The sequence below is a fragment of the Rhinoraja longicauda genome, chromosome 14, assembly GCF_053455715.1.
Source record: "Rhinoraja longicauda isolate Sanriku21f chromosome 14, sRhiLon1.1, whole genome shotgun sequence".
In the NCBI taxonomy this organism is placed as follows: Eukaryota; Metazoa; Chordata; class Chondrichthyes; order Rajiformes; family Arhynchobatidae; genus Rhinoraja; species Rhinoraja longicauda.
The window spans coordinates 23,197,035-23,223,327 of NC_135966.1; the positions used below are offsets into that span (position 1 = coordinate 23,197,035).

A 26,293-nucleotide genomic window follows, 5' to 3' on the forward strand; every position below is an offset into this window, starting at 1 on the left:
AAGGGAGACCTCCCATAGCCCAAATCTACAAGCATCCAAGTCACCACCCCAAATGAATAACTGTGCATTTGTTCCTTTGTTTCTCTGAGCCAGGGTCTCTCTTATTGCTCACCAAATTATCCAGGAGTACTGGGCAGAGACAGCAGTGGTGGGAGTTGTTGGGGGAGAGGAAAGTTCATCCATTACATTGCACTGACATAAACACTTTAAAACATTTGAGTTAATTAAGTATTACTGGATTTTTACACTGGAAGCAACACAATAGAAGACTGAGGGGAAAAAACAAGTCTAAAACAAGTAAAACAGATCTTTCTTAAAAGCACGAGATTTTCAGATACAGTCACTTCTCTCATATTGCATACCCTAGTTGAAAAAAAAAAGAGCTAATCAGTTTGCAGACTTCAGATAATGCTGGTCCCAACCAAACATACAAAAAAGTGTGATGGCACCAAAGGACAATTAGCCTGCCAATGTTGTTCTTCCTCACAAGAAACTATTTGCTCCACGCTTCCTACTGATTTATATTTGTGATGGAGGAAGACGAGGGTAAGACCAAATCCAATCCATCTTCGAGTAGTGGAACTGATTTGGCTTGACTGTAGAAAACATTAATGGTGTTCGCATGGCTGAAGTATTTATCAATTTATGATACAGTTTTAACAGTATAATAGAGAAATAACTACTAGTAGTATCAAATTGAGCAGGGATGATTGCAACAATTTCAAATATTGGACTGCTGATAAAACATAAAGCTTTGTGTCTTATTTCAGCAATGATGTGATTTATTTATTCTTCATCTAATTAGTTTAACACCTCGTTATGCAGTAGTCACGGATGTCTAGACAGCGATAATAGCGTGAAACTGCACTGTGGAGATGAGCACAAATTGGAAAGTCATTTCAAAATCCAAATGAACCAATGCAGTTCAGGGAAATTGCTAATTACCCCTGTCTAGACACTACCAGAAGAAAAACCTCCAAAACAATTTCAATCTCCAATGATAAATTGGTCATCACACAAACTGAACAGAAGTAGGTATTAAAAGAGACATATTTTAAATTGCCTTCCAAAAGGGGTGGAAAGAGGCTAGTAAGCAAGTTTTGTAAAGTCAGATTTAACTAAAGTTTAGCTATTTACATGTTAGTCCACACATATTGTTGATTGGCTGGCATGTTTCAGTGGCAAATTTAATATTTTTACCCAACTCTTATCTTTTCATTTTCATTTGTTCTATATCTCTTTACATTACTGCCCATATCTCTCGTTTCCCTTTCCCCTAACTCTCAAGCTGAAAAAAGGCCTCGACCCGAAAAGTCACCTATTCCTTTACTCCAGAGATGCTGCCTGACCCGCTGAGGTCAGTTTTTACTACAGCTTTGTGTGTCTTATCTCACTGATCTGGAACTTAAATATTTCATACTACTGAATACTTTGTAGATTCTAATTGTGAACCTTATTTTCACAAAATCCATGCCAAACCCGGCAGACTCAAGACCCTGCCCAGGCACAAAGATCCGGGATCAGTGCAGCACTCCCTCAACCCTGGGATGTGGTATGAAATCACAACAAGCTCCTTTGTGAAGTTAAAACAAAAAGAAACAATGACACTGCATAAAACTCATAATCCTCTCGCAGGTTATTCAGAAATCCTGATAATTTGACATCTGGGTCACAGGTGAGGTTTCTCTGAAGCTCACCAGGGCCCCAGTTCCCATGCACCTTTTAAACTTAAAGTGACATAAAGTGCTGGAGTAACTCAGTGTGTCAGGCAGTATCTCTGGAGAACATGGATAGGTGATATTTCGGGACCTTTCTTTAAACTGTGCAACTTTTTGTTAGAAAAGGTAAATTAAAAAGATTGGTAGGAAAATAACTGCAGATGGAGGTACAAATCGAAGGTATCACTAAATGCTAGAGTAACTCAACGGGTCAGGCAGCATCTTTGGAGAGAAGGAATGGGTGACGTTTTGGGTCGAGACCCTTCTTCAGACTGTTTGGGGTAGAAATAGAAATAACATCTGTCTGGAAAATCGGTTGATCCTGCACCACGGTTCCGAGCCAGATTATTAGATTTTTTTATTGACTGTTGAAAATAACAATTACTTTTTCCACTCCCAGTTCTATGGGTTTTGAAGTGGCTGGCAAGGCTTATGAGGGATATATACGTAGTCGAGCAGAGGTGAGGCGGGACACGCTTAATAAAATAGACGGTGAGCAGTACAGGCGGCACCTCAATCTGCCATTTTCATTGTGCTCCTAACATAGACATGTGAGATTCCCAGTGCCATTCTGGATGCTGTTCTTCCAATTTTGACTGATCATGGGCCAGGGATTCCAAACTACTTGATAAGGATGTCACATTGTTTCAAGAAAGCTTCGAGAACATAGATGCTGTTGAAGCTTGGAAATAGATGCAAAAATACAGAGTCAGGTTCTTAGAAAGACAGAAGTGTTATGTTTGGTTTTGCCATTGGCAAGAGCTCGCACCCACTCTCTCCCATGTCCTGCTAAGAAAAAAAATTTAAACTTTCATTTACTCAGCCTCCTACAGTGTTGCTTCCAGTCTCAACATTCCAGCCAACACATGCAATATTTTAAGAGGAGCCTGGTCCCAAATGGGCCAACCACATTAGACCTGCTTCCTCTACTCACTAGTCTTCTTGTATAATGTGGTTTTACTGAATAGTTAAAACTCACATAGAATGCAGGACCTTACTGGATCTACTTTAAACTACTGAAAACACAATACAGCTCAAGGGCACAGATGTAAAAAAAAACAAAAGTTAAAATGAGAGTAAATAAAGACAGTGGTCTCAGGAAGAGTAAACTATGTTGAGGATAAACCCCAATGATTTTCCATAACAAAATTGGATTTTTAAAAAAAATTGTGATTAATGTAACTATTTAAGGAGCTGCAAAAGCGCACAAAAATTGTGTACACTGGTCTAAAATGAATAAAACTGAATTATATTATTGTTAGAAATAATTTTCTCCTAATGCTTATGTTTTTACAGCAACCTATATTAAATCACAAAATACCCATCTCACATTTGACTTAATCTGACAGATGTAAACATTTATAACACTCAAAAGAAAGTTCTGAAGGGACTCCTGATTTGTGATAGTTTAAGGAAGCTCTTCCAAAAATCTTTCAAAAATCACATCTGTTCATTATATTTTGGAGCTGAAATTTGGACTTTCTCCCCCATTCCCCCTAGGGAGGTTTAGAATACAACTAACTCTGGAATTCAGTTTTATTTCTTGCTGGAAAGTAAGCTGTGTGGAAAACTAAGCTGCTGCAAAGGGATAAAATCCAGTTAAGTATGTAAAAAGATGGCAGAATGTAGACAAGTGCTACATTATCCTGTCTCCCACTTAGTTTTTGAATATTTTGTTTAAAAAACTAGAAAACATTGGTATTCTAAGAATTGGTATTGGAAGAGGAGGAAATATTAATGCTTTAACATAAATTAGAAGATGTGCAGCATATGGCTTTTGGCTTATATGCTAGGTTAGTTTATATGTCAGTCGAGTCATAGTATAGGAATCTTGCTGAAGTGGCCCTTCTATATGCCTTTGAGACATGGACTCCTGCAACAGGAATCTAAAGCACTGTAAAGCTACCAATTTTGTGTACTCCCAACATCTCTATACTACACAGTGAAGAAGGCACAGCAGAGACTCCACTTCCTGAGGATCCTCAGGAAGACCAACCTGTAGGAGAAGCTCATGATGTCCTTCTATCGCTGCTCCATCGAGAGTGTGCTGGCATACTGTATAACCACATGGTATACCAGCTGCTCAGAAAAGGACAGGAAGGCCCTTCAGAGGGTCATCACGATGGCCCAGAAGATCATCGGCTGCTCACTGCCCTCCCTGGAGCACCTGTTCAGCCTACGCTGCCTCAGTAGAGCAGGCAAAATAATAAAAGATCCATCCCACCCCGGCCACCGTCTGTTTGTTCATCTGCCCTCTGGTCGACGTTTCAGGTCGATCAAATCCCGAACAAACAGACTTAAGAACAGTTTTTACCCCAGGGCCATACGAGAACTGAACACTACTTTCTGCACTAGGCAACACTGTTAAAACTTTTGTACTTAATATAATTGTATTTATTTGTTTTTTGCATTTATTGCATATATGTTTTTACGCACCGTCAGGATTGGCTATTTTTTAATTTCGTTGTACTCGTTGCAATGACAATAAATGAATATTATTATTAGTTACACTCAATCAGCTACGTTAATCAGGCCATGTCACTGCATGCTTAATACCAGATTCCCAAAAAGCACCCACTATTCTGAGCTGAGATTAATAGTTGCAAAGATTAATAGTTGGATGGAGAAAAATTCAAAGTGGTGCACTAGACACATCTTTGAATCCTAATATGGAGAAGTGCACCATCCTCACCAAATCCTCTGGCCTACGGCAAATCCAAGTAGAAGCATTCAAGATGATTTTGAGAACCTCAAGGCCAGGAACATGAGGACATCAGGAACTTGAGATCTGACACGTGCAATGCAAGAAACAGACCACCTCTCAAATTACTCTACCACCTGCCCCTCAGACACAACTTTATCCCATTTGTAGAGGAGTCTGGGGTTCCCACGCCAATCCCATTAGTCATTGTAGAAGCAAGTTCTCCTCTATCCTAAAAACAGAGTGGAAGCAAACTGTCCTCTATCCCAAGTAACGGCTTAAGAAAAGAAGGCTTTGCTGACACAAAGCCTGGTAGTAACACAAATGAATTAAGCTTCTTGGCCTACAAAATTGCAATATTTATATACCTCTACCCTTTCATGCCCTCTTAGGATCTTGTAAGTTTCAGTTAGACTGCCTTTCATCCGTCTAACTGCCAAAAGATACAGATTCAATTTATTTAACTGCTCATGATAAGACAACCACCTCAATACAATTGAGGTGGTTATCTTATGATTTAGCCTAGAAAAACTTATCTATTGATTTAGCCTAGTAAACCTCTCTGGACTGCCTCCAATGCAAGTATATTGTTTCCAAAAGGAACTAAAACTCTGCACAGCCCTTTAGGTTGGTCTTACCAACACTCTGTATGATTGTGATCCACATCTCTCTTGCAATAAAAGATCAATATGCCACTTCCCTTCCTAACATTTGTTATTCAGGCATAGCATCAGATCCTACAACTATTACAAAGGGAATGCTCACAAGCCACAGATGTGGATAGGCCTATTTCATATGAAGCCTGATTTATAATTCACCTAATTTTCCCCTTTTGTTACATAGGTGGATGAGAAGCTATCCTGCACATTGGCAGATGCATATAAATTACCAACTTCTCCCATGATCCGATTGACAGAGAGAAAAAATAATGAAATAGATTTCTCCATTTTTGTTCCATTGAAAAAAAAATCCAATAATCAATAACTAACGCTAAAAGTATTAGATTTAGATCATCCAGTAGAGATGGATGGGATATTTCGGGAAGAGGGTTAATTGTTTTCGGATTGATTGCAGCACTATAACAAAAGCAACATTCCTTTTAGTCTGCACCAATGCCGCAAAAGCACAACTAATGCTTTGTATATCCAAGGATGCTGTCAGGATACAAATAATGGAGATACAAGAGACAGCAGATGCTGGAAGGTTAAGTAAAAAAAAGGTGCAGGAACTCAGAGAGTCAGTCAGCATTTGTCAGTTCGTCAGTCTGAAGAAGGGTCCAAACCCGAAATGTTACCTATCCTTTTTCTCCAGAGATGCTGTCTGACCTGCTGAGTTACTCCAGCACTTTGTGTCTATCTTGTATAAACCAGCATTGGCAGTTCCTTGTTTCTAGCATCAGTCAGTCAATCAGCAAATGGGATCAGTTTAGTTTATTACTGTCATATGCACTGAGGTACAGTGAAAAGCTTTTTGTTGCATGCTATCCAGTCAAAGACTACATGATTACAATCAAGCCGTCCTTACTGTACTGATAAAGGTTAAAGGTTAAAATTTAGTGCAAAATAAAGTCCAATTAAAGATAGTTCAAAGATCTCCAATGAGGCAGATGGCAGGTCGGGACTGCACTCTAGCTGGTGAGAGGATGGTTCAGTTGCCTGATAACAGCTGGCAAGAAATTGCCCCTGAATCTGGAGATACGAGTTTTCAAACTTCTGTACCTCTTACCTGATGAGAGGGGATAAGAGGCTTAGATGGGGCATCTTGGATGGCAAGTACGAGTTGGGCCAAAGAGCTTATTTCCGTGCTGTATGACTCTACAACTATATCTGTGGATGGAAATGGACAGAGGAGTCTGAAGAAGGGTCCCGACCCGGAACAGTGCCTGTCCATGTCCCTCGAGTTCCTCCAGCACTTTGTTTTTTTGGAATAAATAATATTCGTATGGAAAAACCGTTTGTGTGTCAAATGCAAAAGCAATTCAACCAAACCATCTACCTACAATATATTACAAAAACACTCAGAATGCTACCCTACCTACCAGCATTCCCATCAGTCTGTATCTCTCAAAGGACTGGCTGGCTGACCCTAATATGACATTAGAGAATGGATTTCTACTTGCAAAGTTACCTCTTTAATTTAAATTGTTCATGTTTCATTTGATTAAAAGGTCGGTGCATTTTCAAAACAAAATCTGATTACTCCAGAAACCTCAATAATTGCCCATTTGTGGAAAGAAAAATTATTGGCACAGTCAACAAAGCATCAGTCTTAAATGACAATCACATCATTGACACTGCCTTGCCCACATTACTCCGAATACAGTTCAAAAATGCTTCATTAGCTGCAAAGCACTTTAACATATTCTATGGTTTAAGAGTCCTTTACAAAGGTTCTCCTTTTTATGATGGGAGATGGGAAATAAAGCCCAGCGGCTTATCTGGAAAAATACTAATTCAGATGCAGCTTTGGATTTTACACATACGAGATTCAGGCTTTTGATGACTGATAATTTAACGGCAAACTTTGTTTAATTCTTTATGACGCAGCAACTGACTTTTAACCATACAAATTTTCAATATTGAAGAAAACCTAAAATAATGGCCAAAATATGTTTCATGTGAATATCTTTCATGTGGTTTGAGGTTCAAAATTTTCCGTGTTAATAGATGGGTATAGGTGACTGATTATTTTTCAGTGAAAGTCTCCTCTGCTTTACTTTATAATCAGTCATTTCAAAACCATCTCCTCTTCCTTATCCAGTATGCATTCTTGCTATGTGTAGGAAGGAATCCTTTACCATTGTTACTTTTTTTGCATATATTTCATTCATTTGTTCTATATTTCTCTGTATCACCATCTCTATTTCTTGTTTCCCTTTCCCTGACTCGTCTGAAAAAGGACCTCGACCTGAAATGTCACCCATTCCTTCTTTCCTGAGTCACTCCAGCACTTTGTGGCTATCTTGTGCTTTCTTGCTATTACAATTAATAAGTGAAAAACTAATTAGCAGTTAAAATTTACACATCGTAAAACCCTCCTGGCAGTGTATACAATGAACTGGTTGGTAGCCAGTTCTATTGCATCATGAGTGTTAATACTGGATGAAGTGTAACAACAAATAGAGAAATAAAAACTCCTACATTGGCTGCCAATTTCCACTCTATTGTCATTATCACAAGGTCAATATCGGACACTTCCCTTTCTTGACTCTTCTATCTCCATCTCAGAGAGATCTCTGCAATCAATAAACACAACTAGCACAGTTATCTAGTCCAACCTCTAACAACCCCATTTCCTGCAAGATCTCCATTCCATTTTCTCATTTTCTATAGTTTCACCAAACCGGTTCCGATTTTCAACACCAGTGCTTCTCAAGTGTCTTCCCTTTTCCTTAACTCTTCTTCTCCTCATACAATTGTACCAAGATTTCCAATCACACATACGCCCTAAATCCTCCTCTAATCCATCTGCCCCCAACTAGAGCAAGGAAAGGGTTCCCCATGTGTTTACCTCCCACCCCACCAGCCTCCACATACAATGAGTTATCCTGAATATATAATTTCTGGCTCCTTTAGTACCATGCCACTCCCAGACACATTGCCCCTGCCGTTCCCAGCATTATAAAGGGATCATGATTCCTTGGTTTGCTCCTCCATCCCCACTAACCACTTATTTTCCCCAGGCATAATCCCATGTAACCATAGGAGATAGAATACCCGCATTTTCAATCAAGCTCCTCCTCCCATCACTCAGGGGTTGAAAAAGACATTCATCTCCTGATACCTACACCTTTTCTGAACATCAGTTATGATTAACAAGCTAATACCCCTCTTTGTTTGGACCATTTGTGGCACTATTATTTTCTTCGTCTCCATTCTACTACACAGACATTTTTTTTGTTCTCTCTCCTCCCCTACTGTAATTCTTCTCAATAGCTTTGCATCTTCAACTTTAAATGAAAAACAAGATGATAAAATGCCATCTCGACTCCTAGTCCTATTCCCAAGCTAAATCAAATGACTTGGTTACATACAAACTGTCTAACAAATTAAATTCCTAAACTCAAAGGTATCACAAAATGCTGGAGTAACTCAGCAGGTCAGGCAGCATCTCAGGAGAAAAGGAATCGGTGACGTTTCAGGTCGAGATCCTTCTTCAGTCTGAAGAAGGGTCTCGACCCGAAACGTCACCCATTCCTTCTCTCCTGAGATGCTGCCTGACCTGCTGAGTTACTCCAGCATTTTGTGATACCTTCGATTTGTACCAGCATCTGCAGTTATTTTCCTACACCAATTCCTAATCTCAATCTTCTAGCACTCAATGATGCATAACATTCAGTAGCTGAAACTATATCGTACATACATATGCTCATTGTGTTTGCAAATTAAAACAACCCAATGTATTTATTTTCAAAGATAGACAGAAATGCTGGAGTAACTCAACGGGACAGGCAGCATCTCTGGAGAAAATGGTCCCAATCCAAAACGTCACCTCTCCATTTTTCTAGAGATGCAGCCTGACCCGCTGAGTTACTCGAGCATTTTGTGTCTATCTTTGATATCAATCAGCATCTGCAATTCCCTTTTATTATATTAATTTTTTATACTATTACTATTAAGCATGTATCTGATTCTTCTTGCCTAGTTTGAACAGTGTGGTGAAAAGAATATTTTCAATTAGAAGCTGTGCCAACACTTCTTGCAAATAGTGTACAATTTTTTAGCTTAATTATGTTACTTCCATGCTGATTTTTGTGTCAGTTGTTATAAAGGTTCTCCTATGTCATCATAGCAAACCATCTCACAAAATGGCTTTCATTCACAAGTTACTGGATTCAACCAGCATTGCGATTTTCACCAAATTTAGACATTTAAAAATATGATTTTCAAACTGGTTTGACCTGCAAGATAATCACTTAAAGATCTATACTTTGAAAGGAGACAATCCAGGGATCTTTGTCGTCTCAGTTTATTATATTCAACACAACCCACAAATTGTGCTTGACTAATCTTCTGGAATTCTTTGAGGATGTAACTAGGAAAATTGACAGGGGAGAGCCGGTGGATGTGGTGTACCTCGACTTTCAGAAAGCCTTCGACAAGGTCCCACATAGGAGATTGGTGGGCAAAATTAGAGCACATGGTATTGGAGGTAGGGTACTGACATGGATAGAAAGTTGGTTGACAGACAGAAAGCAAAGAGTGGGGATAAATGGGTCCCTTTCAGAATGGCAGGCAGTGACTAGTGGGGTACCGCAAGGCTCGGTGTTGGGGCCGCAGCTATTTACAATATACATCAATGACTTGGATGAAGGGATTAAAAGTACCATTAGCAAATTTGCCGATGATACAAAGCTAGGTGGCAGTGTGAACTGTGACGAAGATGCTATGAGGTTGCAGGGTGACTTGGACAGGTTGTGTGAGTGGGCGGATGCATGGCAGATGTAGTTTAATGTGGATAAGTGTGAGGTTATCCACTTTGGTGGTAAGAATAGGAAGGCAGATTATTATTTGAATGGTGTCAAGTTAGGAAAAGGGGACGTACAACGTGATCTGGGTGTCTTAGTGCATCAGTCACTGAAAGGAAGCATGCAGGTACAGCAGGCAGTGAAGAAAGCCAATGGAATGATGGCATTCATAACAAGAGGAGTTGAGTACAGGAGCAAAGAGGTCCTTCTGCAGTTGTACAGGGCCCTAGTGAGACCGCACCTGGAGTACTGTGTGCAGTTTTGGTCTCCAAATTTGAGGAACGATATTCTTGCTATTGAGGGCGTGCAGCGTAGGTTTACTAGGTTAATTCCCGGAATGGCGGGACTGTCCTATGTTGAAAGACTGGAGCGACTAGGTTTGTATACACTGGAATTTAGAAGGATGAGAGGGGATCTTATCGAAACGTATATGGTTATTAAGGGGTTGGACATGTTAGAGGCAGGAAACATGTTCCCAATGTTGGGGGAGTCCAGAACCAGGGGCCACAGTTTAAGAATAAGGGGTGGGCCATTTAGAACAGAGATGAGGAAAAACATTTTTAGTCAGAGAGTTGTGAATCTGTGGAATTCTCTGCCTCAGAGGGCAGTGGAGGCCAATTCTCTGAATACATTCAAGAGAGAGCTAGATAGAGCTCTTAAGGATAGCGGAGTCAGGGGGTATGGGGAGAAAGCAGGAACGGGGTACTGATTGAGAATGATCAGCCATGATCACATTGAATGGCGGTGCTGGCTCGAAGGGCCGAATGGCCTACTCCTGCACCTATTGTCTATTGTCTATTTCAAAACAATGCTTTGTAATTTTGCATGAGTGACACACACACACTTTGAAACATAAATCAGAACAGGTACTTAACTAATGTTTCTGAGAAAACCCTCTTGTAATTCGCAAATATCTATGTATGTCCCGAAAGGACAATCTAGAGAGAACTATTTCTCTGTTACTGTCAAATATTGATGTACAATACCAATAAAATATCAGTTTTCCCACACATTATATGTTAATTGCTCCCATCAGTACACAAAAACATAAGGTACATAATTTCAACAAAGTAGATCCTGCACTTTGGTGAGTGGGCAATTTAGCACTGCAAGTACTGTTTAGCTGAAGGATTCCCATTACACATGACCATCCACAATAATATGTATATATTTCGGAATTGTGTTCTGCAAAGATTTAAGTGCAATCTTGCCAATTATATAGTCAATGAAATAAAGTTTCCCCCAAAATAAACTGCATGGAGGAAATAAAAAATACACTTAAGAATCCATATGTATTGATTAAACTCCAAGAAACCTATTTGTTACCATAATACCATTCCAACAATATGAACTTTTTTTACTTTTTTCTAATGAAGCCATCTCACTATTCATATTAACTTTTAATGTATTCTGACATTGAATATTTTTATCACCTTGGACTCAAACTACATAAGGTTAGACAATCTTGCCTTTACTAAATTTGATAATGTCAAGACGCAGAAAATATTGGCCTCAAAAACTGTATTTTAAACTGTACTTTCCAAATAGAAGAACTATCACCCTTCAAATTTTTTCATTTTTAGTTTAGCAGAACTTCAAAACGAAACTTGCCTCAGTGCCTAAAAACAGATGTGAAATCCCACCCATATTGTTGACATTCCTAAACATATAAGCAATTTCAAAAGTTGTGTTCTAGCATCTCAACCATAAGACAGAGCGAAAAGTGTCCTCCCCCCTGCTCTCGCGTTTAAAGTTTAAAACAATTAGCCATGTAGCAAAGGAAAGGTGTATGTAACTGAACTATTTAATAACTCTGCCAGTGCAAAGTTGCAGTTGTGCCAGCCTTATGCCAGTGTTTGTTCAGATTTTGCTTATAATTGTGTGAAAACGTGAATGATGAAATTACAGCAACGTTATCCATTGCTACACTAAATTTCTGAAGTGTGGTCTTCCCCATTCTCCCACTTTGAAATGTTTGTTATTCTACTTTTCTCCCTCAATGTCTTGCCAAGTCTTGAAAGAGAATTTCCTTTAACATTACTGCAGTTGCCAGATTACATCAATCTTCACAGTTCTTTGAATTTGTATTCCTTGGTCTAGAATTGTAGAAACAATCAAGGTGTCATTCTCAACCCTAGCTTAGTTGCCTTCATACAAACTGATTTTCAAAAGGGCAAGATGTTTAAATTCAACAAGCTAACTTCCCCACGCTTTGCAATCCTTCACATGGCCATTAAGCTTTAAAAGCCTCCATAAAGTGGTCACATCCTTTCAACATTTTACTGCTGTGCCAACATAGGTAACTTGACCTTTCTAAAGCATAATCACACACTTCAAAACAATAGTAAACAAAATAACAGTCCAGGAATTTGGGGAAGCAGATGAAGGCTTAATGACCAAAGGGTGCATCTATGCCTGTTACTTTAGCTCAGTTATGAGCACAATTGTATTTTCTTTAAGGAGTGGTTCATCAACGGGAGGGATGTCAGTGCTGCCGATTTCAAATATCAATCTATTATTCACACTTTGTATAAATTACTCCCAAGCCCATAGTTTAATACAGCTGGCAGCCCAAAAAGAAAACACACCTTGCTTTCCAAATTGACAAAAATGTATTGGGAACTAATCATGACAGTTTTAACTAGTGTCCACATCTCTCACAAATGTTGGTCACGTCTTTCAGTTCACTGTGAGCAATGCCATAGAATTTCCATTAATATCATGAATGTATGCCAATGTCATGCTGATTTATGGGCAGTTTTGTATTGTGCATCTGCGCCTAATGGAATGAGAGCCAAATGATTAACCCCATTTCACTCAGCAGTTGCACAGCTGTGCAAGAAATAAGGAATAGCAATACCAGTCAAGAGCATCTTAAAACGCAAAGTCAGGAGGTTAAAGTGACAAGCACTGACCTTTTGCACCGTCCAGTGCACAATACCCAAATAAAATTGAATAACATAATAGATTTTTATTTTGGTTAGTTATTCTGCATTTTATTCCAGCTTCCTCATTAAAATCATATCAATATTCTACATTTGTACATACATTTACTGTTTTGCATTTGTATATATATTTACTTCCACAATTCATTGTCTCCATATTTAATCCCAACCACTCAAATGCTCCATCTTGTGCATCTTAGAAGCCAGCCATTATTCTTGCCTAAAGCCGAATACTGAGTATTAACAGACAAATGGAAGGAAATATCACAACAATGTCTGTACTGTCCTATCTTGGTCAGCCGCATAAGATGACTTCTAATCATGATTACCCTTGCTAATCCCCTCCCCCCCCCTTACTTACCCACAATGGAGGAGATTTGGAAATATTCACCTCACCAAGTTCATTAAACAAAAATTACCCTTTCCCACTGTGACACTGAGCTAGCCAAAAATCTAAACGCACCCAAATACAAATTCTCTGATTCACCAGAGGAATAAATGGTCTACATTGTTAACCAAGTCCATATGGCATGACACATACTGTTAAACTTTCAAGAGGGGATAATATGTCAAGAAATTATGGCAGATTTTGATTCCAGGCCAAATTCACAGACATATTCAAACATCTATTGGAAAAAAAAGGCAGAATCAGCACCATTATGTCATTGCAGCCTTGCTGCTAACTTGCATTAATATTTGAGCCTTATGTACCACTGTTGACCTCAAATAACCAAATATTATTGAATCTTTGTTACATACTGCCATTTGTACTTTTTAAAAAATACTGCAAATATTCGTAGATTATTAAAGCCATAAACCCAGAGAATACAAAATAACACCATGCATTGACTCACCTCTACAAATGTTCCATAGAAAATGAATGAGAGCAGTGTTAACCTTGAAGCAAATTTAAATTTCAAAGGAATTGCAGCAGATATGAATCACTGCAGACCAAATCCATGTCTTATGTTTATTGGTATATCCAGACTGTATATCCAAAACTCATTGATTGCAATATACTTTGCACTATGATCAATGTCCATACAAGAGGTTTATTCAAAAAAAAATTCACTTGTCCTGGATATGAAGCAAATGACAATTACAACTTGGAATCAATTTATTGGGCTGGATGCCTCTAGCTACCATGTTCAAACTACCCCAGTCATCCATGTTTCACCTAAAAATAGCTTTCACATGGCACTGCTTTGTTACTTACAACAGGAAGAATGTTGTTGCAAGTATATCCATTGCAACATGAAGGAAATGGAACAAATGTGACGGCACTTCTGAAGTAATTACAAATTAAATGCATACCATTCCCTCTCCATATGTAGCACTGCATAGAGTGAAATAATGAGCTCAACAGACAATGACAGGATGCAGTCAATTTGAATACGGTTAACTTATGACCTTAAATGGAGTGGTGATTCAAGAACTGGGAAAAATAAATGGAACTCCGGCAATGAAATTGGTTCAGGATCTGAAATAGTTAAGTTTTGTAAAGGCTTTCTACTATGCACATCTTTTTGAAACTAAGAGAGTTGCAAGTACGTGACACAGAAACATTGTCGAAATGAAAGCACTGCTTATGAAAAGCCACTTAAGTAATTGCCTAAAAATAACCTTAAATTACTATTTGTGCTGCATCCTTAAAAAGACTGCAATTTTCAGATACTTGCAGCATGGAATAGAATTACATTTTAGCCAGTAAAATATTAATTTTCAAATGCAAACAGCAGATGATCTGGTGAGATTTTAAATTCATTAACTAATTGGGAAAGAAAAATCGTAGCCCGAGTGACTGTGGGCAAGTAGGAACTTACAATTGATAAAACCTACTCAAGGCAGATTTCACTGGAACAACATACTACACTCACAATGCACAAAGGCTGCAATGGAAGACATAGTTTTAACGTTAAAAGCCCATTCTTTTATCGGCAACCTTTAGAAGGATTAACAACTGTGGTTAATAAAGTTTCATGTAATTGGGCATGATTTTTGTATTGAAAAGATATGTGGAAATTACGCAGATTTACATTTGCTCCTATGTGCCTGAAATAGTATTGACTTTGTTATGGCTTTATTATCTTCTCTTTCAAATTAGTTAAATTTCATAATTAAAAATCCTCTCAGCCCATTAGAGCAATGCAACTCATACACATACAGAAGAACCTCACATGATCTATATTTTAATTGGCAAGTTCTAATACAGGAAGTAATCAGAGCTATAATAAGGTACATGGTGATATGCGCTGTTTCTGTACATGTTTTCCACCAAAAATGTATTCATTCCTAAAGACCGTTTTCAGATTAGTTGCAACAGCAGTTCCTTCATTTTAGGAAAGATGGCTGATGGATGACAGATATGCATAATGCCCTCCATATAAAATTTATCACATTGAATATAAATCCACCAGATTAAAGCTTTTAAATACTGCTGACTTTATTGGGCGGCAAGGTAGCGCAGCGGTAGAGTTGCTGCTTTACAGCGAATGCAGCGCCGGAGACTCAGGTTCGATCCTGACTACGGGTGCTGCACTGTAAGGAGTTTGTACGTTCTCCCCGTGACCTGCGTGGGTTTTCTCCGAGATCTTCGGTTTCCTCCCACACTCCAAAGACGTACAGGTATGTAGGTTAATTGGCTGGGTAAATGTAAAAATTGTCCCTAGTGGGTGTAGGATAGTGTTAATGTACGGGGATCGCTGGGCGGCACGGACTTGGTGGGCCGAAAAGGCCTGTTTCCGGCTGTATATATATGATATGATATGATATTGCAAGAACGTGAAACGCCAATCTCTGATTGGCATGGGCAGTTCTCATGTTTATTTGGGACAATATAAATGGAAAGCTGTGACTTTATCCAGTGATTTTCTAAATGCAAAGGAATTCAGAACATGGGTCTAAAGATTTCAGAGCAAAATCACAAACCTGGAACATAACAGAATAGGTTGGTGCTTCCACAAGGAAACAAAAACTAACTTGTGGATTTCAGCTATACTCAAAAAATAAATATGCCAAGCCATAAATAGATAAACTGTCACAGAAAAGAGTTTGAACTTTCAGGAAGATGCAGACAGGACAACACTGGCATACACCAAGAACTCAATGGGTCAAGCAGCATTTATAGAGGAAAAAGGTGCATCAATACACCTTTCAACAATGGTTTCCATCAATACACTGCATCTCAACCTGAAACATCAACTTATACCTTCTGCCTCGGCAGGTACTGCTTGACCAAGTTCTTCCAGCATTACGTTATTGGTTTTAAATTCCATCATCTGCAGTCTCTTTTGTTTACTTATTGGCACAGCCAGAGTGTGTATTCATCAAACTCGGGCTGTATTATTGAAGATTGAGTTAACAAAAAGCTCGAACATGAATCAACAGAGCACTAACCACTGTTTAACAAAAACAAAAATCATCATGTTTTCTCCCTTGCAGCATTTGCTCAAAATTATCCACCCATGCCTCTAAATATGCGCCTTTTAAACTTTAACGTGGGTGGAGATTTGCCAAACCCATGTTTTTGTTTTGGAACACTTATTACGTGTAGTTGAGTAAAGAATGCTCAAGTAGTCAAAAATGTTTACAATTATTGTATTCACCAAATCAATTATTTTAGATTGCAATGGATTAAGTTCTGACTGTTCTGTTCAATGAATGATTGTGAATCACCAACCTGCTTTTCAGCAATTGATTTTTATTTCCCCCAAGATGAAAAAAATGCCTAAGTTTAGTTTGATTTTTTTTAAATTTAGAGATACAGTGCGGAAACAGGCCCTTCGGCCCACCGGGTCCGCGCCGCCCAGCGATCCCCGCACATTAACACTATCCTACACCCTAGGGACAATTTTTTTAAAACATTTGCCCAGCCAATTAACCTACATACCTGTACGCCTTTGGAGTTTAGAGATACAGTATGGAAACAGGCCCTTCGGTCCACCTAGTCCATGCCAATCATCATTTGCCCATTCGCACTCGTTCAATGTTACCCCACTTTACACACTGGGGCAATTTACAGAGGCCAATTAACCTGCAAACCTGCTAAGTGCAGCCTCAACAATCTCTTGTAAAAGTGCAGTACAATGTCCCCACTTGCCAAAAGCCTTCTTCACCAACCTGTCCACCTGTTATTTTATTACAAAGAGGCAAGACTTGAAACGTAGCCAAGGAATTCATGACATAGGACCTAAAGGGCGGCCCAGCAGTAGAGTTGCTGTATTACAACACCAGAGATCAAGGTTTATTCCTGACTACGGGTACTGTCTGTACAGAGTTTGTACGTTCCCCATGGACCGCGTGGGTTTTCTCCGGCTGCTCCGGTTTTCATCCACACTCCAAAGACATACAGGGTAGTAGGTTACTTGGCTTTGGTATAAATTATCCCTAGTGTGTAGGATAGTGCTAGTGTACGAGGATCGCTGGTTGACGCGGACTTGGTAGGCCAAAGGACCTGTTTCCGCGCTGTATTTCTAAACTAAATTAAACTATTGATCTTATTCTAGCTCAAGACAAAAAATCCTTCTCTTTAATAAAATTGTTAATACTTAAGTTATGTAACCTTATCCTCTGATTCATTTTAACTTCCATATTGTTATTTTATTAAAGAAACCAAATTCATAACTTTTGACCAATATTCTGCATTTGGTTGTGTCATCTTCTCCCACAGTTGGAGAGATCAGCAGCACATCGGGAAAAACAGATACCATATGTGTGGATCCCCCCAGGGATAAACAAGCTTACTGTGGCAGCATAAATAAAGCTAGGGCTCCTCTTATGACGTTAGAGGGTCGTGGGGAAGCGAAGTACAATAGGGAAAAATAATTTTGCTTGTTTATGCACCTAAACCTCTTTAGCATGCTGAGAGAAAGAACTGAAGTCAGCCATGGAAATGCAAAAAGAAAAAAATGTGTCTTTTTGTAGCTGTTCTGTGGGTGCTGTGCAAACCTTACCTGCAGATTGAAGAACCTGCTATAGCGTCTGTAGATAACTTCGGTGGAGCCATTGGACCAAGTAACTTGAATGATGTAAACCTGAAAGAAAATTAAATTGATCAGGAATTGTTAGTCATGTAATTTGTGATTACATTCATCATTATCTGATTTCTCCTGCCCTCCTACTCTATGATTTCTCCTGCCCTCCTACTGTATGATTTCTCCTGCCCTCCTACTCTACGACCACATCTTGATTTGTACCATCATTATTTACTATTATTTCAGCTGCCTACCAAATCACATTTCTAACACAATATGCAATTTTTTAAATTATTGTTAACACAGACGAAAAATAGCTGGGTCACCTCCTCAAAGCTACTGATAAAGGCATTTGCTGGATGCGTGGGACAGCAGGGCAAAATGTTCCATTCCGTCCATGCAATTAAAACATGCTCTTTGCATCATAACACACCCGGATATGGCACTCAGAATGGGGTCAAGATTCCTCAGATGGCATGCTGTCATTGACAATGTCAGTGTAACACCACCAGGAACCTAAAGCAACCCTTACGAAACAGAAACCTATTTATACCAACCGTTTTGTTGAGGCATTGACACCCTATAAACAATGAAACATCCGCCCAGTCTTTGTGAAATATCCTCAAGGGGGATAAAAACCAGAGACAACATATGCTCTAGCGCTGTTGGAAAATGAATGCACAACAACTTGAGCAGCAAGAATCTTCTAACAGCTAAAAAACAAGGTGCAAACAAAACAGGACAAAAGTCTCACACTTACAGCTGCTTCTGGGCTCCCTGAACCTCTAGCAATCAGTGAAGATTAGTCTGATTTCATCAAAGGGTTGGGAGGATGGTTGCTGCTGTTCTACATTACATTCACTCGTCTTTGTTGGGATCATTACACAGCTTCTAAAAGGCCAAAGGTCTGGGACACTGGAGCAGGTAGCCAGCTGACACACATCTGATGGAGTAGTGTAAGAAAATAACTGCAGATGCTGGTACAAATCGAAGGTATTTATTCACAAAATGCTGGAGTAACTCAGCAGGTCAGGCAGCATCTCAGGAGAGAAGGAATGGGTGACGTTTTGGGTCGAGACCCTTCTTCAGACTCTTCCGTCCCATCTTCATCACCATGCCTTCTCACTGGTCTTTAGCCACTGTGAGACCAAGCTCCAAATCTATTCAACCAAAAACACTTGAAAATACTGGGGCAATATGAAAAAGAGCAAGGAGTTACCAATCCTAGGTTTTAATTCCACTTAAAGTCAGAACCTAAATTTCCCCAAGGACAAAAAGCACCCGTGCGTGACTACCTTCTGTGTATAAATTTTGCAGCTGAATGGCAATACTACCGAGTTATACTTTATATGGAATAAATAAGTGCAGATCTAGGTTTGGATAAATGAGCGGATAAAAGAAACAGTGCTTGCTTGTCGATTCAGTTACCCTTGAACAGACTTTGACCCCAAAGCTAAATAATTTGGAGAAAAAAAAGGTTTCCATTAATCAAAAATGGACACAATAATAGTGACACCTTGCTGGGGTGATTAGTACCAGAGGAAATGCTTAAAACTCATGAATACTCTAAGCAGGTTTGCTGATACATAGCCTCCAAGTCTGACTACAAACATCCTGTGGTTGTACACTCACTACTTTACAAGTTCAACATTTTGGTGATATTTTTTCATTACTTGTATTAGGTGCTTTGAAACATCTGTGACACACATGTTATGAACTATTGACTTTGGGGTACTTATCAATGCACTCGAGAAGGAACCATTGTTAATTAAAGCACACTGCTGCATGGCAGAATGGTCTAAAATGTATTTACTGAGGGACTGCATCAGTGGGCAAAAGAATTAAAACTACAGGTTAAAGCATCGAATGTAGTAACAGATCACTATGTTATAATCAATACATTTATAAATGAAAATCAATTCCTAGCTTTAACTACAAATTAAACTCGATACCATCTAATGGATATCCTGCCTGTGGTCATTTTGTGATTCCCCAAGGAACTGACTAAATAGTCTGACCAAGAGAGTGCCTTCTCTTTCGCAAACACATCACGAAAATCAGAAAACTGGGGAGTTTTTAAAATTACCATCACATCCTCCTGGCTTCCAGTTAAGGAGGGAGCAAGTCTGTGTTGCAATTATGCGGTCTGGGGGAAAATGAATGAACCCCTGACAGATTTTGTCGTCACTCCCGCTGAGTAATGGAATATCTGTTGGCCAGCCGCCAACCCTCCACTCTGAACACAGGCAGGAATAGAGTCGGGCAGACCATCATCCTGCCACATTGAATTGAATGCTTTATTGTCACATGTGACAACGCACAGTGAAATTCTTTGCTTGCATACCGTGCTAAGGTATGCAAATAGTCGCCCATAAAGGGTGCTTACAAAGTTACAAATTCTCCCCCGTGCCAGTTCCCCCTCACAGATGTCTCCCCCACACCAGGTCCTCCATTATCCATTGTTTTTTCCCCTCCCTCACAGCGGTCCCCCACATTGGGCCCTCCTTTGTTCCATCCCTCGGCAGCACTCATTGAACCAAAGCTCATTTAAAAGGTGTAGAGACCAGAACACTCGTGCACATGTCTCTGGGCAAGAGAAGAAAATGGGAATCACATTGCAGACTCCCTGACAACTTTGTATCTCTTCCAAGTATAGATGTGCAAGTGCAGGAAACCAAATACTTCTTTAGATCTTTAGCAGATGGCACAGACGTTAACTCAGTTAACTGGATTCTCGTCTGGGTCAGAAGGCAGCAAGTTCAAATTCTACTCCAGATTAGTACACGATAAGCTGAGACTTCAATGCTGTACCATGGGAGTGTTGCACCATGTGAGGCCATAACAAACCAAGGCCTACTCTGTCATCTTTGCTGAATGTAAAGGGTCTCAGAACAATATATTGGCAAATAACTTTCCTACTAGCTGCTAGGCTTGCACTTTCTAACCATGACCATTAGACAAAATACCGAGTACATTTCTAGTTTTGGAACTTTCCTCTGTAAGAAACTGTTTGTTTTATTTCCTACTTTACAACTGCAATAACACTGCAGATGCACTTTGTGGACTAAAAGCATGACGGATATCTAAAGATTATAAACGAAGCTATATAAATGCGGGAAGTTTTTAAAGAGGAAGGTTACAGTAATGGGACAATAAACCACAGGCGATCCTGCTTAATGGCCATTCGGGTTACGTACAAATATTGAGATACTGTATAAAATTTACATGCAAAAAAGTAAACCAATACAATTTTATTTTTTCAAACTTGAATTTCTTGATGCATGCGCAGATGATGTGGCTTCATTTTACAATGGCAATGCAGACTGATACAGTATCTATGGTTGCAACTCCCCCAGTTAACAGGCCGAAGGGCCTGTATTCACGCTGTATCTCTAAATTAAACTAATGATAGCTGCAACTTGGATCACTAATATTTCCTAGTCAAGACTACAAAGGGGGAACTACATGGAAAATAGCATCATGTCAGGCACACAAGCCTGACTCAAGTACAAAAGTATGCAATGGAATTTCCAATGTGTTGTGAAACAAGCTAGAAATGTTCTTTTTATTTGTCTGGTCGCAGGTAAAGTCCACGTTAATTGTATAGTGCTCAAATTGTTAATTGCATAGTGCTCATCTTGGACCACTGAGTGCATCTTCCATATAAACTAAGTCTTGGAACAGGTATTTGTAAAAACATTGGTACCAAACATAATAGTTATTATTAAGCTACTACTTGGAGCCCTGAATGCACAAATTCTCTCATCCATTTTAAAATTACTTCCATTCTATTTTATTATTCCATTCTATCTATATTATTTCAATTCTGCATTAAAAAAACAAATCCACGTGTAATTTTTTAACTCTACTCTGCAGATAGGAAAAGAACATTTAACAGTTTAATTTCTTCATAAATGTCATGGCATTGTTTAGGCAGCATTGAAAACTCACCTATATACTTATCTCTGATTGGACTTTGGCCCATAAAAAATGGAATCTAATCTTGGCTTCTACAGACTGCACCCAAAAGGAAATATTCTGGATTAATGTTGAGCAGCTTTAGCCAAGCAGAGTCATAGTTAAATGCCAATGTCTGAATGTTGTTCAAGTTTGCACTGCTCAACAATTTAGGGGGATTTAATGAAAGTCAAGCAGTTTCAATATTTGTGCAGTCGATAAGAACAAAATACACTTTGAGAGCAAATGTTCATCGTTACAAACACACCACTCTTCTGTTTCGATGTGATAATTGTTCATTCTGCAAATCAAGGTTGCTGCCACTGAAGATTAACTTTTACAACTACAGAACCTCAGTCTATCAGTTATTAATTGATGGAGATTTTACTGCCAATTCTGTTCATAAACTATTTCGTTTTGCTGGTTTGTTCAATCTTTCTTTCCCCGTCTCTCGTCTTGTTCTATGTTTGACAACAAATTTATCAATCCTTCTCTCTCCTAGCTGGTGATCCTGCACTAATTCATTGGAGATACAGCATAGTATCTTGACTGTTCAAACAGTCTTTGAAGGCCTGTTTCCCTCTCTGAATTTATACTCCCTCCATCAGCATGCAGTTTTTAAAACAATGCCCAAACACAAATAGACATACCTTTCCGTTACAGCCTTGACCTTTTTGAATAGTAGAGTAGGTTTGAGGGCCCAGATGGCTTCCTACTACCATTATTTATTATTATTATCATTATTATTATTATTATTATTACAAGTTCTTAAGCAGTTTCCACATGGTTCAAGTCATTTTATTTTTAATTGTAAAGTTGCAGATAATGTCACCAGCAGGAGTTAGGAGACATTAATCAATGATGGTCATAAAACAACATCATCAATCACATTGAGTGGTCTGCCACTGGGATTAGTGTTGGGCCCCCTCTTATCCATCATATATAACAACAATTTGGATAAGAATGTTAGGTGGGATGATCAGTAAGTTTCCGGATGACACCAAAATTGGGGTCTTGTGGACAGAAAAGTAGTTTATCCAAGGACCTAGATCAACTGTGAAAATGGGTGCTAGAATGGCAGATGGAATTTAATGCAGACAAATGCAAATGATTCATTTTGGGAAGTTAAATCAGGGCAGGACATGCACAGTGAATGGCAAGGGCCCCGAGGATATTGTACAATAGTGGCACTTTGGATATGGCTTTCTCAAAGTGGCAACTTCATTAAAAAGGGTGGCAAAGAAGACAATGACATGCTTGCTTTAATTGGTCAAGGCAATGAGTACAGGAGTTGGGATGTCATGTTACAGCTGTACAAGATGTTGGTAAGACCACACTTGGATTATTGCGTGCAATTCTGGTCAATGCTATAGGAAGGATGTGATTAAGCTAAGGAGTTCACAAGTTCATAGGTTTTCGGAGCAGAATTAGGCCATTCGGCCCATCAAGCCTACTCTGCCATTGAATCATGGCTGATCTATCTTTCCCTCTCAACCCCATTCTCCTGCCTTCGCCTCGTAACCACTAACACACTTACAGTGCAAAAAAGATTCACATGCATGTTGCCAGGACCAGTGGACTTGAGTTATAAGGAAAGACTGGATAGCTGGGGACACAGACTGTAGATGCTGGAATCTAGATTCAATCTTGAATCTTTTTTGTTGCATCATAAAAACAAACAGTTGGAGGATTAGTCTGAGGAAGGGTTGCAAGCCAAAACATAATCTGTCCATTTCCATCCATTGATGCTGCCTGCCCTTTTGAGCTCCTCAAATGTTTACATTTTGCACAACTTGATAGCTTGGACTGCTTTAGTTGAAGCAAAGGAGGCCAAGAGGTGATCTTATATCGGCTTATAAAGTCATGAAGCATATAGACAGGGAGATAGTCACAGTCTATTTCCTCGGGTATGGAAGTCAAAAACCACAGGGCATAAATTTAAGATGAGAGGGAACATTTTAAAGAGGACCCGAGGGTCAACTTGCTTCACACAGAGTCTTGTGGGTGTATGGAATGAGCTGCCAGAGGAAGTGGTGTAGAGACAGTTACAATTACAACACATTAAAGGCATTTAGACAAGTTCAGCAAGAGGAAAGGTTTGAGAGATATGGGTCAAATGCAGGCAAATTAGACTAGTTCAGGTCAGCATCTTGGTCGACATGGAAAAATTGGACTAGAAAGGCCCATTTCTGTGTTAAATGACTTTATGACTCACCAATACGTTGGGTTGAAAAGCCTTCAAAATGCAGCATTAGTTCTGTCTCAATATACTATATCTACTGGAGCATTTGCAAACATGCTCTGCACTGGAGACAATCAAAAGACCATACTGAAAGTCTAAAAAGAAAATCAAATGTTCCTCTGAAAGTTCTTATTAACTTAAGCAATGTAGAAAACACAGTTGTTGCCCAGTCATAAACCAAATCTAAAACAGAACCACCTACAAATGTCACATTTCAAAAAATCTACTGCTCACGTTTAATTTGAGCTGACTGCTACACTTTCTGGGCCTGCATCTTCATCTTCTTGGAGCCCCAAGATTAATTCAGGGATAGGGGAGAATAAAAGGGTCCAGACTCTGACAATGTTTTCCTGCCAACCACAAGCAGGCAATGAGGCACAAGAAGCAGGAAATCAGACACAAAGCCAAGCGTCACATCATTTTCCTTTATACCCTGAAGTAATCTTGACTCATCAGGAAGAGACATGAAAGAGACTCCATGTTCAATTTAACTCCACACATAATGCAGATTAACTTGTTATATCCAAAAGGTTTCAACATCAGTACTCTGATGGCCAAGTATACTCTTCAAGACAATATTCAAATGGCAGAGCAAAGAACGTATCAAGATTGGAACCATGTCCTCCAATAACTAGTAACCAATACAGCAGCAGTGACATCTGTCATTCATGCACACTAATCTGGTTTTCAGACTGTTTCTATTGGATTTTCCTCTCTACCAGCCTTATTGAACCCTCTAATAAACATTCTATAAGTGTGCTCCCAACTGCATAAATCCCATGAGTCAATGCTTTCAGCAAGTCAAGTCAAGTCTACTTTATTTGTCACATACACATACACATACAAGATGTGCAGTGAAATGAAAGTGGCAATGCCTGCGGATTGTGCTTAAAACAATGCCTAAAACTACAAAACAGAATATCGTTATCGGAGATCAGGCCCACCACCACAGTGTCATCAGCAAACTTGATGATGGAGTTGGAGCTGAACCTGGCCACACAGTCATGTGTATAGGGAGTACAGTAGGGGACTAAGGACGCAACCCTGGGGGAACCTGTGTTCAGGGTGAGGGGGTTAGATGTATGTCTCCCCATCTTGACTACTTGGGGCCTGGCAATGAGAAAGTCCAGGACCCAGGCGAGTGTTAAGCCCCAGTTTCAGCAGCTTCTCAGCAAGTCTGGTGGGACTATTGTATTGAAAGCTGAACTAAAATCAATGAACAGCATCCTCACATAGCCCCCCTACTGGCTGTCAAGATGAGAGAGAGCGGTGCAGAACCTGGGAGACCGCATCATCCGTGGATCTGTTCGGACGGTATGCGAACTGCAGCAGGTCCATATTTCGAGGGAGGAAGGCACAGATGTGGTTCTTGATCAGCCTCTCGAAGCATTTCATGACCACCGAGGTCGGTAGTCATTCAAACAAGCTGGAGAGGCATTCTTTGGCACTGGTACGATGATGGATCTTTTGAAGCATACAGGGACCACGGACTTGGCCAAGGAGAGGTTGAATATTGTGGTGAGCACTGGAGCAAGCTGAGTAGCACAAGACTTTAGTACTCGCCCAGATATACCATCTGGGCCTACAGCTTTCCTCGTGTTCACACGCGTCAGAGACCTCCACACGTTGTGCTCGGACACCGAGAATGTGTGCACATTCCCAGCGGTGGATCCCCCTCCAGCCTCGCTGGCCAGCATGCTGGCGGTGTTGTTTTTAGACGGCGAGCTAGGGATAATATTGCCCATCTCGAATCGTGCATAGAAGGAGTTCAAGTCATCAGCTAGGGAGGTGCCGGCACTTCCGGTTGAGGGGGGGTTGCACCGGTAGTTAGTTATAGTCCGTAGCCCCTGCCAAAGGCGTCTGGTGTCTTGCTGCTCCATCTGCGACTCTATCCTGTCCCTTGTACCACCTTTTTGCGTCCTTCACCATCCTTCGCAGTCGGTAGGACTCTACCTTGTAGTCGTCCATATTGCCGGATGCCAGGCCAGAGTTGTAAGCAGCGGTGCGAGCATTCAAGGCAACGTGAATAGACTTGTCCACCCAAGGCTTTTGATTAGGAAAGTTACTAACCCTTACCGTGGGGACGATGTTATTGGCTATTGTTGGCATGGTGTAATAGAGTCATACAGCATGGAAACAGGCCCTTCGTCCCAACTTGCCCACACCGACCAACATATCCCATCTATGCTAGTCCCACCTGCCTGTACTTGGCCCATATCCCTCTAAACATGTCCTATCCCTCTATCTGTCTAAATCTTTCTTAACCCTTGTGATAGTACCTGTCTCAACT

The 26,293-nt window shown here is 39.8% G+C and overlaps 1 protein-coding gene across 2 annotated transcripts in view; it reads right to left on the minus strand.

Annotated features, from left to right (window-relative positions):
- The window catches only part of sh3pxd2b (SH3 and PX domains 2B), a 213,176-nt gene that overhangs the window by 182,766 nt on the left and 4,117 nt on the right, over positions 1–26,293 (minus strand). For both annotated transcript variants that reach the window (XM_078411577.1, XM_078411576.1), the window contains exon 2: positions 17,784–17,864. In XM_078411577.1, coding sequence (XP_078267703.1) covers positions 17,784–17,864 — 81 coding nt within the window. The remainder of the gene's footprint in view (positions 1–17,783; positions 17,865–26,293) is intronic.